Below are 14,856 nucleotides of genomic sequence, written 5' to 3'. Positions count from 1 at the left end.
AGTGGCTAATCTCTATGGCAACTTGGTAAAAGGAGCTTGACGTGGCTTTTACCTGTCTGTGAAGGTGGTCCCTGTGAGGACGACGGGCCCCCAGTCCTCCCTGATGGGCGGGTCCCGGCTGACCCGGTACAGGAGTGGCTTGCAGGCGGAGCAGAGGGCCTCGCCCGGCCGAGACGTCAGCAGCACGGCGTCGATCTCCAGTTTCTTGTCGAACGTGCAGATCTTAACGGCCCTCACTCTGCTGCTGGTGTCTGCTCGGACTGTGAGAGGAACGTCACACAAGGAGTGGAAGGAGCCCGCGCTGATGGACCCGCCCGAATCCAGCAGGAACTCCAGGTTGGAGACAGCAGGGCTACCTGGACAAGGACATGGACATGGACCATTCCATATACACACGTCATAGCATACAATAGAACACAACACAACACAATAGAGTAGAACAGAACACAATGGAATAGAACAGAATACTATAGAATAGAACACAATAGAACACAATAGAACAGAACAGAACACAATAGAATAGAATAGAACAGAACAGAACACAATAGAATAGAATAGAACACAGTCAAACTGAACAGAATACATGAGAATAGAATAGAAAATAACAGAATACAATATAACAAAACAGAATACATTAGAATAGAATAGAATAGAACATAACACAATAGAACAGAATAGAATAGAACATAACATAATAGAATAGAATATAATAGAATAGAACATAACACAACAGATTAGAATAGAATAGACCATACCAAAATAGAATAGAATAGAATAGAATAGAATAGAATAGTGCACGTTTAAAGGGGAAGGCTGTTGTTACTGTGTTGTGCATGACTGACTGGTGGAGATGTAGGTGATCCACACTGTGAGGGTGTCTGGGACCACAGGGTGCTGGAAATACAGCAGCAGGACGCAACCCTCCTTCTGAGGGCAGGGGGCGCTCACGTTGGCCTCGTACAGACTGAACTCAGGGCTCCAGGAACGCATGCTGGGCTCACAGGGCAGGAACACGTCAGGAGGGCCTACATACACACACACACACACACACACACACACCCACACACACACACACACACACAGTAATCAGACTACTGATGCTTTCATATAGAAGGTACATTTTTGCTGATTTCATGTTTTCTTACACATGCACCCCCCATACACCCACACACACCTACACATATAGATACACACACATACACACATACATCCACACACACCTACATTAGATTCCCAGGCCTGAGGCCATGACTGAGGTGCCCTTGAGCAAGGCACCTAACCCCAACTGCTCCACGGATGCCGGGCTAGGACTGCCCACCGCTCTGGGCACGTGTGATCCACAGCCCCCTAGTAATCACTAGGGTGTGTGTGTGTGTGTGTGTGTGTGTGTGTGTGTGTGTGTGTGTGTGTGTGTGTGTGTGTGTGTGTGTGTTCTAATTGCACAGATGGGTTAAAAGTGGAGGACAAATTTCGATTGCGGTGTAAAAATCACAATTGTCAAAATACGGCACATTTACATTTTTTATTTTACATTTACACACACACACCCACACCCACACATACCTACACATATAGATACACACACATACACACCCACACACACCTACTCATATAGATACACACACATACACCCACACACACACACACATACACACACACACCCACACACACCTACACATATAGATACAAACACATACACACCCACACACACCTACTCATATAAATACACACACATACACACACCCCCCCCACACACACACACCTACACATATAGATATGCATACACATACATACACACATACACACACACACACACACACACACACACACACACACACACACCTACACACACATGTGCCTACACACACACCTACACTCACACATCCCTCAGATAAAATTGAGTCAATGCCCAGAAATGAGCTGTCATAGCCATATACCAATTCATCTTAAACCTGCTGGACAGAGGGATATTATTAATATATAATAATCATGTATTGATTACATGACAGATGCAAATTGACTGACATTTCTTGACCTGTTTGACTTAGAAAAATGTCTCTCGACTTGGGAAGGAGTTGCCATGGCAGCATGTATTTGGAAATGGAGAGAAATGAGGCATAAAATGAAGAGGGATTAGGGGTTAGGGGTTAGGGGTTGGGATTTGGGATTAGGGGTTGGGATTAGGGGTTAGGGGTTGGGATTTGGGATTAGGGGTTAGGGGTTGGGATTAGGGGTTAGAGGTTAGGGGTTTGGGGTTAGGTTTATGGGTTAGAGGTTAGGGGTTAGGGTTAGTCATGGAGGCCTATAGGCCAGGCCCAGGACCCATGGAGAGGTTCTGACTGCACACAGGTGGGCCCGTTTCTCAGACCTCCAACTGCGGCATGACAGCAGCCCAGCTGGGCGACACCTTCACTGGGAAGGACAGAACTCTACAAAATAATTCATTAAATCGAATGTCATCCGTGGTGTGTGTGTGTGTGTGTGTGAGAGAGAGAGAGATACAGATCCCTGTTCTACAAAGCCAATTTGGATACCTAGAAAACTCAGAACACACACAGTTCCCTCAACCAATCAAACGCTGTCTCTAAAGCGCATGCCAACACACCCAGTTCTGTCAGCAATGCCATAGACTACAACTTAGCTTTACAATGGGTGAGACAGGCAGACAGACAGCTGGGAGAGTAGAGAGACAGCTGTCTCTGGTTGACACACACTGCTTTGCACCTAGCCTGGCCTCACGTGTATGTGTGTGTGCGTGTGTGCGTGTATGCGTGTGTGCTGGGTAAACTGCACTGAGTCAAGACAAACCATAAAAGTCAATTGCTCAGAGAAACACAGTGCAGTCCTCCGCACAAGTATTGGAGGAATCAGACTCCCCACAGCAAAGCGCAGTGCTGGGAGATCTGGGAGTGTGTCATCCGTGTCTCGACCAACAACATTTAAGCGTCTCCCTCTCTCCAGCTGTGCCCAGACGTCTCGTTGTGCAGAAGCTGCAGCGTACAGCACGTCACAGCTGCTCCGGCGGCCAGAGGGCCCGGTTCCAGCCGGCCTCGTTAAATACCGGCTCCTGAACGAAACGCGTTTGCGGTGTTTGAATTGGACAGTGCGAAATCATGTGAAGCTATTAAACGTGGTTTACTGCAGTATCAACGTGAGCCTTATTTCATGTTACACAAACACCACTGACATCTTCGTTTAAAAGTCTTTCTGAGGTTATAAACCGAGCGGCAAAATAATTCACACTTCGTAGTCACCATGGGGATTAACACCCACCTAAAAATAACGTAAAAATAATATATTCCATTTAATTCATTACAGGCTTGATACACAGCCGCTAATCTCACTTGCTATATCTCAGAGACACTCAAACGTATTTGTTATTGTTTCGTTTTTTCTTCAGAAATTAATGCTGCATGTCTCATCAATCTGTTTTTGAAAATAAAACGGGAGTCCAAGAATCACTCCCCGTTGTGTGTAAACGTACAATTTTACGTTTCACCTCTTTCGCGCTGTGGGGAGGTTGTTGAGCCGCGGGTGTGCGTGCGCTGAGAGTGGGTCTGCATGGATCTGTCCTCCGTAGCTGACAGCACGGCCTCATCCATGATAAGTCAGTGTGTGCGAAGCTCGGACGGTTAAGCGCACCATGATTGCAGTAATCAGTAACATCTGTTACATGAGGAATTAAGTTCAAAGCAATTCAGGATACACAACGCTTTTTAGAACGACCCAGGTCTGGATGCAGTCCAATAGTACCAAAACCTGAAGGCATGCCAACGACCTATTCCTTCCCACCAGACCCTCCTTCTCTCTCTCTCTCTCTCTCTCTCTCTCTCTCTCTCTCTCTCTCTCTCTCTCCGATGGCAAAGACATAAGAGAGTTCTTTATCCTGGCAATTATTGTTTAATGATTTATCCCTTAAGCTTTTCCAGACTTTGTGAGATTTGCACGCACCTAACCCAGAGGAACATGGAGGTTCCTTGTGGTGATGGAGACGTCCACATGAGAGAAGCTCTTTCAGAAGAGTCTGTGATGTAGGATTGTCCTTCATCTAAATGCTTGTATCACTGATCCACTGAGCACACACCATCAGACAGGCCAATTGACATCAAACACGAGGTCACATTCGCGTGCAAGTGGGGATTCAATCTTATACGACTGTCTGGCCGTGCTCTTTTTGAGGTGGTGTGTGGTGGATGCTCAGACAACTGGTAGGGTGGGATTGATGCTTGGAGTTGAAGGGTAGGGTTGAAGGTTGGGGTGAGGTTGAGGTTGAAGGGTGGGTTTGAAGGTTGGGGTGAGGTTGAGGTTGAAGGGTGGGTTTGAAGGTTGGGGTGAGGCTGGGGTCAAAGGGTGGGGTTGAAAGGTGGGGTTGAGGTTGAAGGGTGGGGTTGGGATGAGGCTGGGATTGAAGGGTGGGGTTGGGGTGAGGTTGAAGGGTGGGGTAGGGGTTGAAGGGTGGGGTTGGCGCGAGGTTGAAGGGTGGGGTTGGGGTGGTGTTGAAGGGTGGGGTTGAGGTGAGGTTGAAGGGTGGGGTTGGGGTTGAAGGGTGGGGTTGAGGTGAGGTTGAAGGGTGGGTTTGGGGTGGGGTTGAAGGGTGGAGTTGAGGTGAGGTTGAAGGGTGGGGTTGGGGTTGAAGGATGGGGTTGGGGTGAGGTTGAAGGGTGGGGTTGTGGTGAGCTTGAAGTGTGGGGTTGGGGTTGAAGGGTGGGGCTGGGGTTGAAGGGTGGGGTTGAGGTGAGGTTGAAGGGTGGGGTTGGGGTGGGGTTGAAGGGTGGGGTTGAGGTGAGGTTGAAGGATGGGGTTGGGGTGAGGTTGAAGGGTGGGGTTGGGGTGAGGTTGAAGGGTGGGGTTGAGGTGAGGTTGAAGGGTGGGGTTGGGGTTGAAGGGTGGGGCTGGGGTTGAAAGGTGGGGTTGGGGTTGAAGGGTGGGGCTGGGGTTGAAGGGTGGGGTTGGGGTTGAAGGGTGGGTTTGAGTTGAGGTTGAAGGGTGGGGTTGGGGTTGAAGGGTGGGGTTGGGTGAAGTTGCGGTTGAAGGGTGGGGTTGGGATGAGGTTGAAGGGTGGGGTTTTAAAGGCGGGACGGGGGTGAGGTTGGGGAGTTAGAGATACTGACCCACGGCCTCGTCGGGGCTCCAGTAGCCGCTGGTGTCACAGGCGTGGGGGGAGCTGGCGTCAAAGGCATACTGATGAAACACTCCATACTCATCACACAACTGACAATTCACCCCCTCCTCCCTACACACACACACACAGGCATAAACACACACACGTACAGACATAAACACACACACACACATATACGCAGACACAAACACACACATATATACACACACACACATGAATGAGATATTTTTCACACTTCCGTTCCTGAACACATACTAGCCGTAGCTTGTGCACTTCTTTACCTTTGCGTAAGTGGACCGCTGACTGGATGCAGCCAATGAATGGAGACGGAGTCCTCATCTTGGCCAATCACCATAGGTGCGAGAGGAACGGGGGTGGGGCTTCTGTCGTGGACCCAGTTCTTGTACACCAGATCAATATAACAGTGCATGCGAGCTACTTGATTTGGTGTGAAGTGGTCAGTGCAGTTATCATCTGTAAAGAAGGTGTAGTAGATTATTATTCCTGATTACACAGTTAGATTAACTACATGCTGCAGAGTGCAGGGGAGAATTTTGGTGGGCTTCACCTGTGTAGCTCATGTAATTCCTGTAGGGGGTGTCGTGATATCGTGCTAATCCACAGGTGTCATTCACCGGGTCAGGATCTCGACAGGCTTTGGATTTCGGGGTGGGGGCTGTGTCAGCACAGAAGTCTCCCGTTTCCATAGACGCTGTGGTCTCCTGGCAGGGGTCATGACATGATTCTCTCTCGGTCACTCCCTTGAAGACATGGTACAAGCCAAATATGTGTCCCATTTCATGGATCATGGTGTTGTTGTGGCCCGGAGTGCCGTAGTAGGATGGGTTCAGGATCATCCCACCTTCAAACAAAACAATTTAAAAATTTATAATATGGAATAAAAATGGATGCCATGTTAGTAGATTGTGTATACATGTATCAGTTTGCTTGGTCCAGCTGCTTACAGTCTAAACTTGGAGCTCTGCGTTTCTGATCATGTGAGAGAGTTCTAAGGATCAGTAGGAACTGAGCCCTTCCCTAATGTGTGTGTTCCCCTAACACTCATCCATAGGTGTTCAACATAATTACCCACTGGCACTGGCTTTTATAACCAACACATGTAATCAAAAGCAGTAACGATGTGACATTTATAACCACTTAAATTGCAGGAATTCTGCCATTTAAAAACCTCAAATTATTTAGTATTGCCTAGTTTCTTTGAAGTAATTTCTGTAATATGGAAGGTGTTGTTATTGCTGTTGTTATGACTTCAGTGGCTGACTGAGGAGATATGTGTGGACTAATTCAGAACAGGGTGTGGTTTGATAAAACAGTTAAAACCCTTTCGGAAGGTTCTGCTACAGTCTGGAGTCAATACAACCACAGTTTGGGCAAAGACGATTTCATTCTTGCTGTATAAAACCCCAAAGACTGAGACATGCAAATCCATGTGGGAAAAAAATGAAATAAATAAATACAGTGCAGATTAAGAGGTTAAGAGGAAGAGACGTCATTTTAAGAAATCTTCCTGTTTTAGAGTAAAAGAGACCGACGTTGTCCAAACGAGCCCGACAGACGCACATCATTTGCGGTCTCGTCTGCAAATCAGTGCATCGCTGTTACGCTCCAGTTTTCTCCCAATTGTTCGGGGCATTACGCTTGATTTCGTCCCCCGATTGTGGACATCAAGTATTTTTGCGAATAATCTGGTGATTTATCTGGGTTCAAAATTGAATGTGGTGTAGGCCAAAGTCCGTGAACTTCAGTCTGCCAGTTTACGAGAAGTTAATCTCTTTCTTTAACCTGTATGTGGGTTTATCGAGCACGGGTCTGCTGACCTGAAGATCACCCTGCACACTACAGGGCGTCACAGTAAATAGAAATGAACAGAGATTACGGGTGTAATGAGTACACAAAGACATATCAAAAGAAAACACATGTGGGAAAAAAGAAAATGCATTTAAAATCACGCGGTCAGTGTCATATGGACGCCACCTTACAGACACCGGGACCTGACGTATGTAAAGATGGGTGTGGATGAGGTGTAACCCTCACTGCATTTAGAGCTGATTTACATGCTAATTTAAATAAACATGCCCATCTATATCTTTGGGCAAATGCACTGATCCAGATCGATATTTACGAGTACGCCTGTAAAGAACTCGGTGGAAATCAAACAAGCATGCACACGATGCACACGGGGGAACGAGTTCCCCCTCGCAGGGTAAAAGAGCCTCATTTCAAAACTAAAGAGAGAAATGTAGACACCAGCAGGACTTACATGAGTGACTCCATTTACCAAACAGAAAAAAACACACACAACTCTTTTAGGAGTTGGGTTTCCTGTGCTCCTCCGTCTCCCTTGATCTACTACACAGAACATTTAAAAGGACTTGTGTGTGTGCGTGTGTGTGTGTGTGTGTGTGTGTGTGTGTGTGTGTGTGTGTGCGTGCGTGCGTGCGTGCGTGCGTGCGTGCGTGCGTGCGTGCGTGAGTGTGTGTGTGTGTGTGTGTGTGTGTGTGCGCGTGCGTGCGTGCGTGCGTGCGTGCGTGCGTGAGTGTGTGTGTGTGTGTGTGTGTGTGTGTGTGTGTGTGTGTGTGTGTGTGTGTGTGTGTGTGTGTTGAGGGGTGCGGGGAAGGAAACAGATCTGTGGTGGCTCAGACAGCCACTGGACACTCATCCAGCAGGACAGGTCTGTGAGTTCAGATCTCCTGTGCTCTGCAGAGCTGAGCAGGAAGTCTTACACACACACACACACACACACACACACACACACACACACACACACACACACACACACACACACACACACATCCCCAGGGTGTGTAATGAATGTGGCGGGAGATGTAGCCACAGCCCTCCGGTTCATGGCAGCATGTCTGCTAGGTTGATTTCTCTCCTCTGTTTAGCAGGTGTACTCTGATTTAAACATGCTGCCATGACAACTTAAGAACCTTAAGAACCGTGCTGCATCCAATCATATTCCAAGCTTTTCCTTTTTTATTGATTGACACAAACTTGTTAAAAATACAAAGGTTACTCACATAACATAAATGTTTGCAAACTAAATTCAGATAAACCAAGACATGGTTGTTATAAATGTATAAATCAAGGGTCATTTCTAAAAGCCCACATGTTCCAACAGCTGCCAACGTGATCCTGTTATCTAATGCTCCAGAGTAACCGATCTCCACCTGATGAAGCACCTGGACCAGTGACATGTGGACTTACATAAGAGACCCTGTTGCTTGGGAAGATCTCTGCATTACACCAGCTGGACCTAACCAAGCTCATTCTTTTTCATGAGCTCAGAAACATAGCAGCAATGAGCACATCAAATGAGCTGGCAGGTGGAAGACCGGGTTCTGATCCATGATGTGTTAGGTGAGATCGGGTTCTGATCCATGATGTGTTAGGTGAGACCGGGTTCTGATCCATGATGTGTTAGGTGAGATCAGGTTCTGATCCTGATGTGTGAGGTGAGACCGGGCTCTGACCTTGATGTGTGAGGTGAGACCGGGTTCTGACCTGGATTTGTGAGGTGAGACCAGGTTCTGACCTTGATATGTGAGGTGAGACCAGGTTCTGACCATGATATGTGAGGTGAGACCGGGTTCTGACCATGATGTGTGAGGTGAGACCAGGTTCTGACCTGGATATGTGAGGTGAGACCAGGTTCTGAGCTTGATGTGTGAGGTGAGACCAGGCTCTGACCTTGATGTGTGAGGTGAGACCAGGTTCTGACCTTGATGTGTGAGGTGAGACCAGGTTCTGACCTTGATGTGTGAGGTGAGACCAGGCTCTGACCTTGATGTGTGAGGTGAGACCAGGCTCTGACCTTGATGTGTGAGGTGAGACCAGGCTCTGACCTTGATGTGTGAGGTGAGACCAGGTTCTGACCTTGATGTGTGAGGTGAGACCAGGTTCTGACCTTGATGTGTGAGGTGAGACCAGGCTCTGACCTTGATGTGTGAGGTGAGACCAGGCTCTGACCTTGATGTGTGAGGTGAGACCAGGTTCTGACCTTGATGTGTGAGGGCCTCCTTGGCCCAGGGCCATGTTGCCGAACCGGCGAGCTCCTCTTGAGCTGAACTGGCGAAGAACACATTGAGCGTGTCTGAGCTGCTCAGATGAAGAAGCTCCTTCAGTTCTTTGACACTCAGGTACGCCCTGCAGCACAACACAAATCACACTAAATCAGACATGAAGGGCTCTGAAATGGTGCAACAGAAAACATTTGTCCTGTCATCCTGTGAGCTGAGACTTCAGGGTAGGAGGGGTGGCACTCTCCATGTCAATCACACTGGCACTGTCCAATCACAGGTGATCGTTTACATCAGAAAGAGGTTTGAGTGTGTCACTACACTCCCTGATGCAGCCTTTGCTGCAGCCGGCACATGATTGGCTGCAAGTGTCTTGGAGGAAGCATGTGACAGATCTCACCCTTCCTGGATGACAGCTGTCATGTGACAGGAAGCAGGAAGCAGGAGTAGGGATTGGGTACGACTAAATGTAACAATAGAAACTACGGAACATATTCTAAATAAGATACTGAATACACAAAGGATCTGTGTGCTATATATGTAATGATATTTTTATGTATGTTGTTACTGATTGATATACTGCTGTTATATATTGTTGAAAGTTTTTTTTTACTTCACTGCAAATGAATTGCCTCAGTGGTGTCACCAGTAATTATAAAATTAATTATAGGAATAATAATAACAATAACAATAGTAATAATAATAATAATAATAATAATAATAATAATAATAATAATAATAATAATAATAATATTAGTAGTAGTAGAGGTAATAATAGTATTATTATTGTTGTTATTATTGCTGTTATAATTTTTATATATAATTATAAACACTTCTGTGGAAGCTACATGAGGGTCGCTCACCGTTGCTCAGGAATATCATGACCAGAGAATTACAGAAGTATTAGCTCTGCATTAAATATTGTACATAATAGTATGTTTTAACTTTGTTATATAAGTACTATACATGCTAGACAAATAATTAAAATATTTAGAATATTATACACATGCAGTTAACAATAGAGCTGAATGAATAGAGTACATGTGGCTGTTTAAGTCAATACGTCTTTGAGAGGAGGCAGGAATTCCTTAGAATGAACAAGTAGAAATCAAGCTGGAGTTGCTGTGTGAGGAGGCACCACACCCTTAGTGTGAGGAGGTACCACACCCTTAGTGTGAGGAGTCACCACACCCTTAGTGTGAGGAGGTACCACACCCTTAGTGTGAGGAGGCACCACACCATTAGTGTGAGGAGTCACCACACCCTTAGTGTGAGGAGGCACCACACCCTTAGTGTGAGGAGGTACCACACCCTTAGTGTGAGGAGTCACCACACCATTAGTGTGAGGAGTCACCACACCCTTAGTGTGAGGAGGCACCACACCCTTAGTGTGAGGAGGTACCACACCATTAGTGTGAGGAGTCACCACACCCTTAGTGTGAGGAGGTACCACACCCTTAGTGTGAGGAGGCACCACACCCTTAGTGTGAGGAGGTACCACACCATTAGTGTGAGGAGTCACCACACCCTTAGTGTGAGGAGTCACCACACCCTTAGTGTGAAGAGTCACCACACCCTTAGTGTGAGGTATATCACACCAACATCCACAGGTGAGGACATTTACATGAGCGCTGCCAAACCAGTCCTTATTTCACACATGTCCTTAATTCACACGTGTCCTTATTTCATACATGTCCTTATTTCACACGTGTCCTTATTTCATACGTGTCCTTATTTCACACATGTCCTTATTTCATACGTGTCCTTATTTCACACGTGTCCTTATTTCACACATGTCCTTATTTCATACATGTCCTTATTTCACATGTGTCCTTATTTCACACATGTCCTTATTTCACATGTGTCCTTATTTCATACGTGTCCTTATTTCACACATGTCCTTATTTCATACATGTCCTTATTTCATACGTGTCCTTATTTCATACGTGTCCTTATTTCACACGTGTCCTTATTTCATACGTGCCTTTATTTCATACGTGTCCTTAATTCATACATGTCCTTATTTCACACATGTCCTTATTTCATACGTGTCCTTATTCAAGTGTGTCCTTATTTCATGCGTCCTTATTTCATGTGTCCTTATTTCATACATGTCCTTATTTCATACGTGTCCTTATTTCACACATGTCCTTATTTCATACGTGTCCTTATTTCACACATGTCCTTATTTCACACATGTCCTTATTTCATACGTGCCTTTATTTCATACGTGTCCTTAATTCATACATGTCCTTATTTCACACATGTCCTTATTTCATACGTGTCCTTATTCAAGTGTGTCCTTATTTCATGCGTCCTTATTTCATGTGTCCTTATTTCATACATGTCCTTATTTCATACGTGTCCTTATTTCACACATGTCCTTATTTCATACGTGTCCTTATTTCACACATGTCCTTATTTCACACATGTCCTTATTTCATACGTGCCTTTATTTCATACGTGTCCTTAATTCATACATGTCCTTATTTCACACGTGTCCTTATTTCACACGTGTCCTTATTTCACACATGTCCTTATTTCATACATGTCCTTATTTCATACGTGTCCTTGTTTCACACGTGTCCTTATTTCATACGTGCCTTTATTTCATACGTGTCCTTAATTCATACATGTCCTTATTTCACACATGTCCTTATTTCACACGTGTCCTTATTTCATATGTGTCCTCATTTCACACATGTCCTTATTTCACACGTGTCCTTATTTCATACGTGTCCATAAGGACACGTATGAAATAAGGACACGTGTGAAATAAGTTATTTCACACGTGTCCTTATTTCATACATGTCCTTATTTCATACGTGTCCTTATTTCACACGTGTCCTTATTTCATACGTGCCTTTATTTCATACGTGTCCTTAATTCATACATGTCCTTATTTCACACGTGTCCTTATTTCATACGTGTCCTTATTTCACACATGTCCTTATTTCATACATGTCCTTATTTCATACGTGTCCTTGTTTCACACGTATCCTTATTTCATACGTATCCTTATTTCATACGTGCCTTTATTTCATACGTGTCCTTAATTCATACATGTCCTTATTTCACACATGTCCTTATTTCATACGTGTCCTTATTCAAGTGTGTCCTTATTTCATGCGTCCTTATTTCATGTGTCCTTATTTCATACATGTCCTTATTTCATACGTGTCCTTATTTCACACATGTCCTTATTTCATACGTGTCCTTATTTCACACATGTCCTTATTTCACACATGTCCTTATTTCATACGTGCCTTTATTTCATACGTGTCCTTAATTCATACATGTCCTTATTTCACACATGTCCTTATTTCATATGTGTCCTTATTCATGTGTGTCCTTATTTCATGTGTCCTTATTTCACACATGTCCTTATTTCATACGTGTCCTTATTCATGTGTGTCTTTATTTCATGTGTCCTTAATTCACACGTGTCCTTATTTCATACATGTACTTATTTCACACATGTCCTTATTTCACACATGTCCTTATTTCATACATGTCCTTATTTCACACGTGTCCTTATTTCATACATGTACTTATTTCACACATGTCCTTATTTCACACATGTCCTTATTTCACACATGTCCTTATTTCATACATGTCCTTATTTCACACGTGTCCTTATTTCATATGTGTCCTTATTTCACACGTGTCCTTATTTCACACGTGTCCTTATTTCACACATGTCCTTATTTCATACATGTCCTTATTTCATACGTGTCCTTGTTTCACACGTGTCCTTATTTCATACGTGCCTTTATTTCATACGTGTCCTTAATTCATACATGTCCTTATTTCACACATGTCCTTATTTCACACGTGTCCTTATTTCATATGTGTCCTCATTTCACACATGTCCTTATTTCACACGTGTCCTTATTTCATACGTGTCCTTATTACAGTCAGAACCAAGAACATGGTTTCATGGGCTCTAATTTGCTCTCTGGGTTATTAACAGATGCCATCAGACAGTTATCATGTGCTGTGTGCAGGCTGCTTACGGAGTGTCACAGTTTAAGCTGCAGGGGGCGCTGTTGCCACCTTTCATGCTTTCGTTCCCAGCTGCCGTGAATGAGTGCAGAGATGTGGTATAGTGTGACTCTGTCCCCAAATACATCTCTCATTTTCTCTTTTTATTTTTCATAACTACTGAGCTTTTTCTGCACTTCTGAAAAGTTCTGGCCCATAACGACCTTTTGAGATACCAGTGTCCCCAGTCCACTCAGGGAACCAGTAAGCTGAACCACATGCTGTTCTTTGGATTCACACCACTGGACCAAATGTAGTTCTGAAACTGTACTTAGCGATTAAGCAAACATCCGGACAGACGTCGAAACTGCTGCAGTTCTCCAGATCTGTTATACAGTCCCAGTGTAGCAAAACAGTCCAAATGACTTCATGTTTTACCATCTGAGGCGTGATGGCGAGCACCCCCCCCCCCCCCCCCCCCTCGTGTGCTCCCGCTCAGCACTGTGTTTGTGTTCTCTGCTTTTTCATCTTTTCGCCAGAGAGGAAACGCATGAGGCCGACCACGGTGGCGTTCAGACAGCAGAACCCTTCCTGAAGCAGCGGGTCTCTCCGGGCTCGGTGTGCAAAAGACCAACCTGGTCAATGCGGGGCTTATTTTTTGTGTGCAGTCTTGTGTGATTATTGGCATTCAGAAGGTAATACCAAACACTGTCCTGACTTGGCCTTTACAGAAGCAATATTTAGGGGTGCTTTGTTTTTTCGGGGTCACGTGACATGTGTCTGGTCACATGATTTCTCATTCCTGGTCATTTTGGACCATAAAAGTGTACAAAAGAACTTCATCTCACAGGCACGGTTTGGATTATGGGGGAATAAGAGAGGGTCAAAATATTCAAACTTCTTACCATTATGGAACTTCACTTATTATGACTTCACATAAGTAATGTTTGCCAAAAGCAGATGTTGTCTGACTGAAAGTGGCTCTCTGCTCCTCCATGTACAGTGTAGTGGCCGGAAAAGAGTGTCAACATTGGAACATCAGACTTGTAGTGAGATATCGTTTGAATAACGTTTGAAGTCCTTTCAGGAGCTTTTAAGATATCAATGGCAAAGCTGATTCATCCGTTGTCAATCATTTATACTGGTTCATGTACATCAGCATGTGCCTTGTGCTTTTGTGACATGTTCCTTTTTGTTAAATGTAACAAATTCCTGGTTTACATTCAAATAATAAAAATACCGTAAAACTCAAGACTAGCAGCTGCGTTCTTGATATTTGTACTGTTTGTTTTAGAGAGAGTCTGTGGGACAACAGAAATATTATTCTGGCCACCTCAAACGATGACAGGTTTTGAGTCGCCCTCGAGCTGAAATCTTAGCTAAATAAATGCTCTGTTCCTTGCCGAGGCATTAGGGTTCACCTAATGACAGCGCCGTCTGTCTCCAGGGCATGAGGCCCACCAGGCCGCAAACGCCTTCCCACACAAACACTCCAGTGGGCTCTTGGGGCTGGAGATGCCAGCCAGCTGCTCTGTGGTGATGCCACAGGACGCTTCCCCTCCTCGCTTGCTTCATGGTGCATGAGGACGTATCACATTGTGCACGAGGATGTCACATGGTGCACGAGGATGTGTCACGTGGTGCACGAGGATGTGTCGCGTGGTGCACGAGGATGTGTCACGTGGTGCACAAGGATGTGACACGTGG

At 45.1% G+C, this 14,856-nt stretch overlaps 1 protein-coding gene across 1 annotated transcript in view; it reads right to left on the bottom strand.

Annotated features, from left to right (window-relative positions):
• The window catches only part of pappa2 (pappalysin 2), a 44,228-nt gene that overhangs the window by 24,003 nt on the left and 5,369 nt on the right, over positions 1 to 14,856 (bottom strand). Inside the window, exons 3-8 of the mRNA XM_076972123.1 lie at positions 9,147 to 9,292; positions 5,691 to 5,984; positions 5,404 to 5,596; positions 5,112 to 5,233; positions 843 to 1,025; positions 53 to 356 (exon numbers count right to left, since the gene is read on the bottom strand). Coding sequence (XP_076828238.1) covers positions 53 to 356; positions 843 to 1,025; positions 5,112 to 5,233; positions 5,404 to 5,596; positions 5,691 to 5,984; positions 9,147 to 9,292 — 1,242 coding nt within the window. The remainder of the gene's footprint in view (positions 1 to 52; positions 357 to 842; positions 1,026 to 5,111; positions 5,234 to 5,403; positions 5,597 to 5,690; positions 5,985 to 9,146; positions 9,293 to 14,856) is intronic.

The sequence above is a fragment of the Brachyhypopomus gauderio genome, chromosome 14, assembly GCF_052324685.1.
Source record: "Brachyhypopomus gauderio isolate BG-103 chromosome 14, BGAUD_0.2, whole genome shotgun sequence".
NCBI lineage: Eukaryota > Metazoa > Chordata > Actinopteri > Gymnotiformes > Hypopomidae > Brachyhypopomus > Brachyhypopomus gauderio.
The sequence above is the reverse complement of the archived record's forward strand: the minus strand, read 5'-3'. Positions and strand labels throughout refer to the sequence as shown.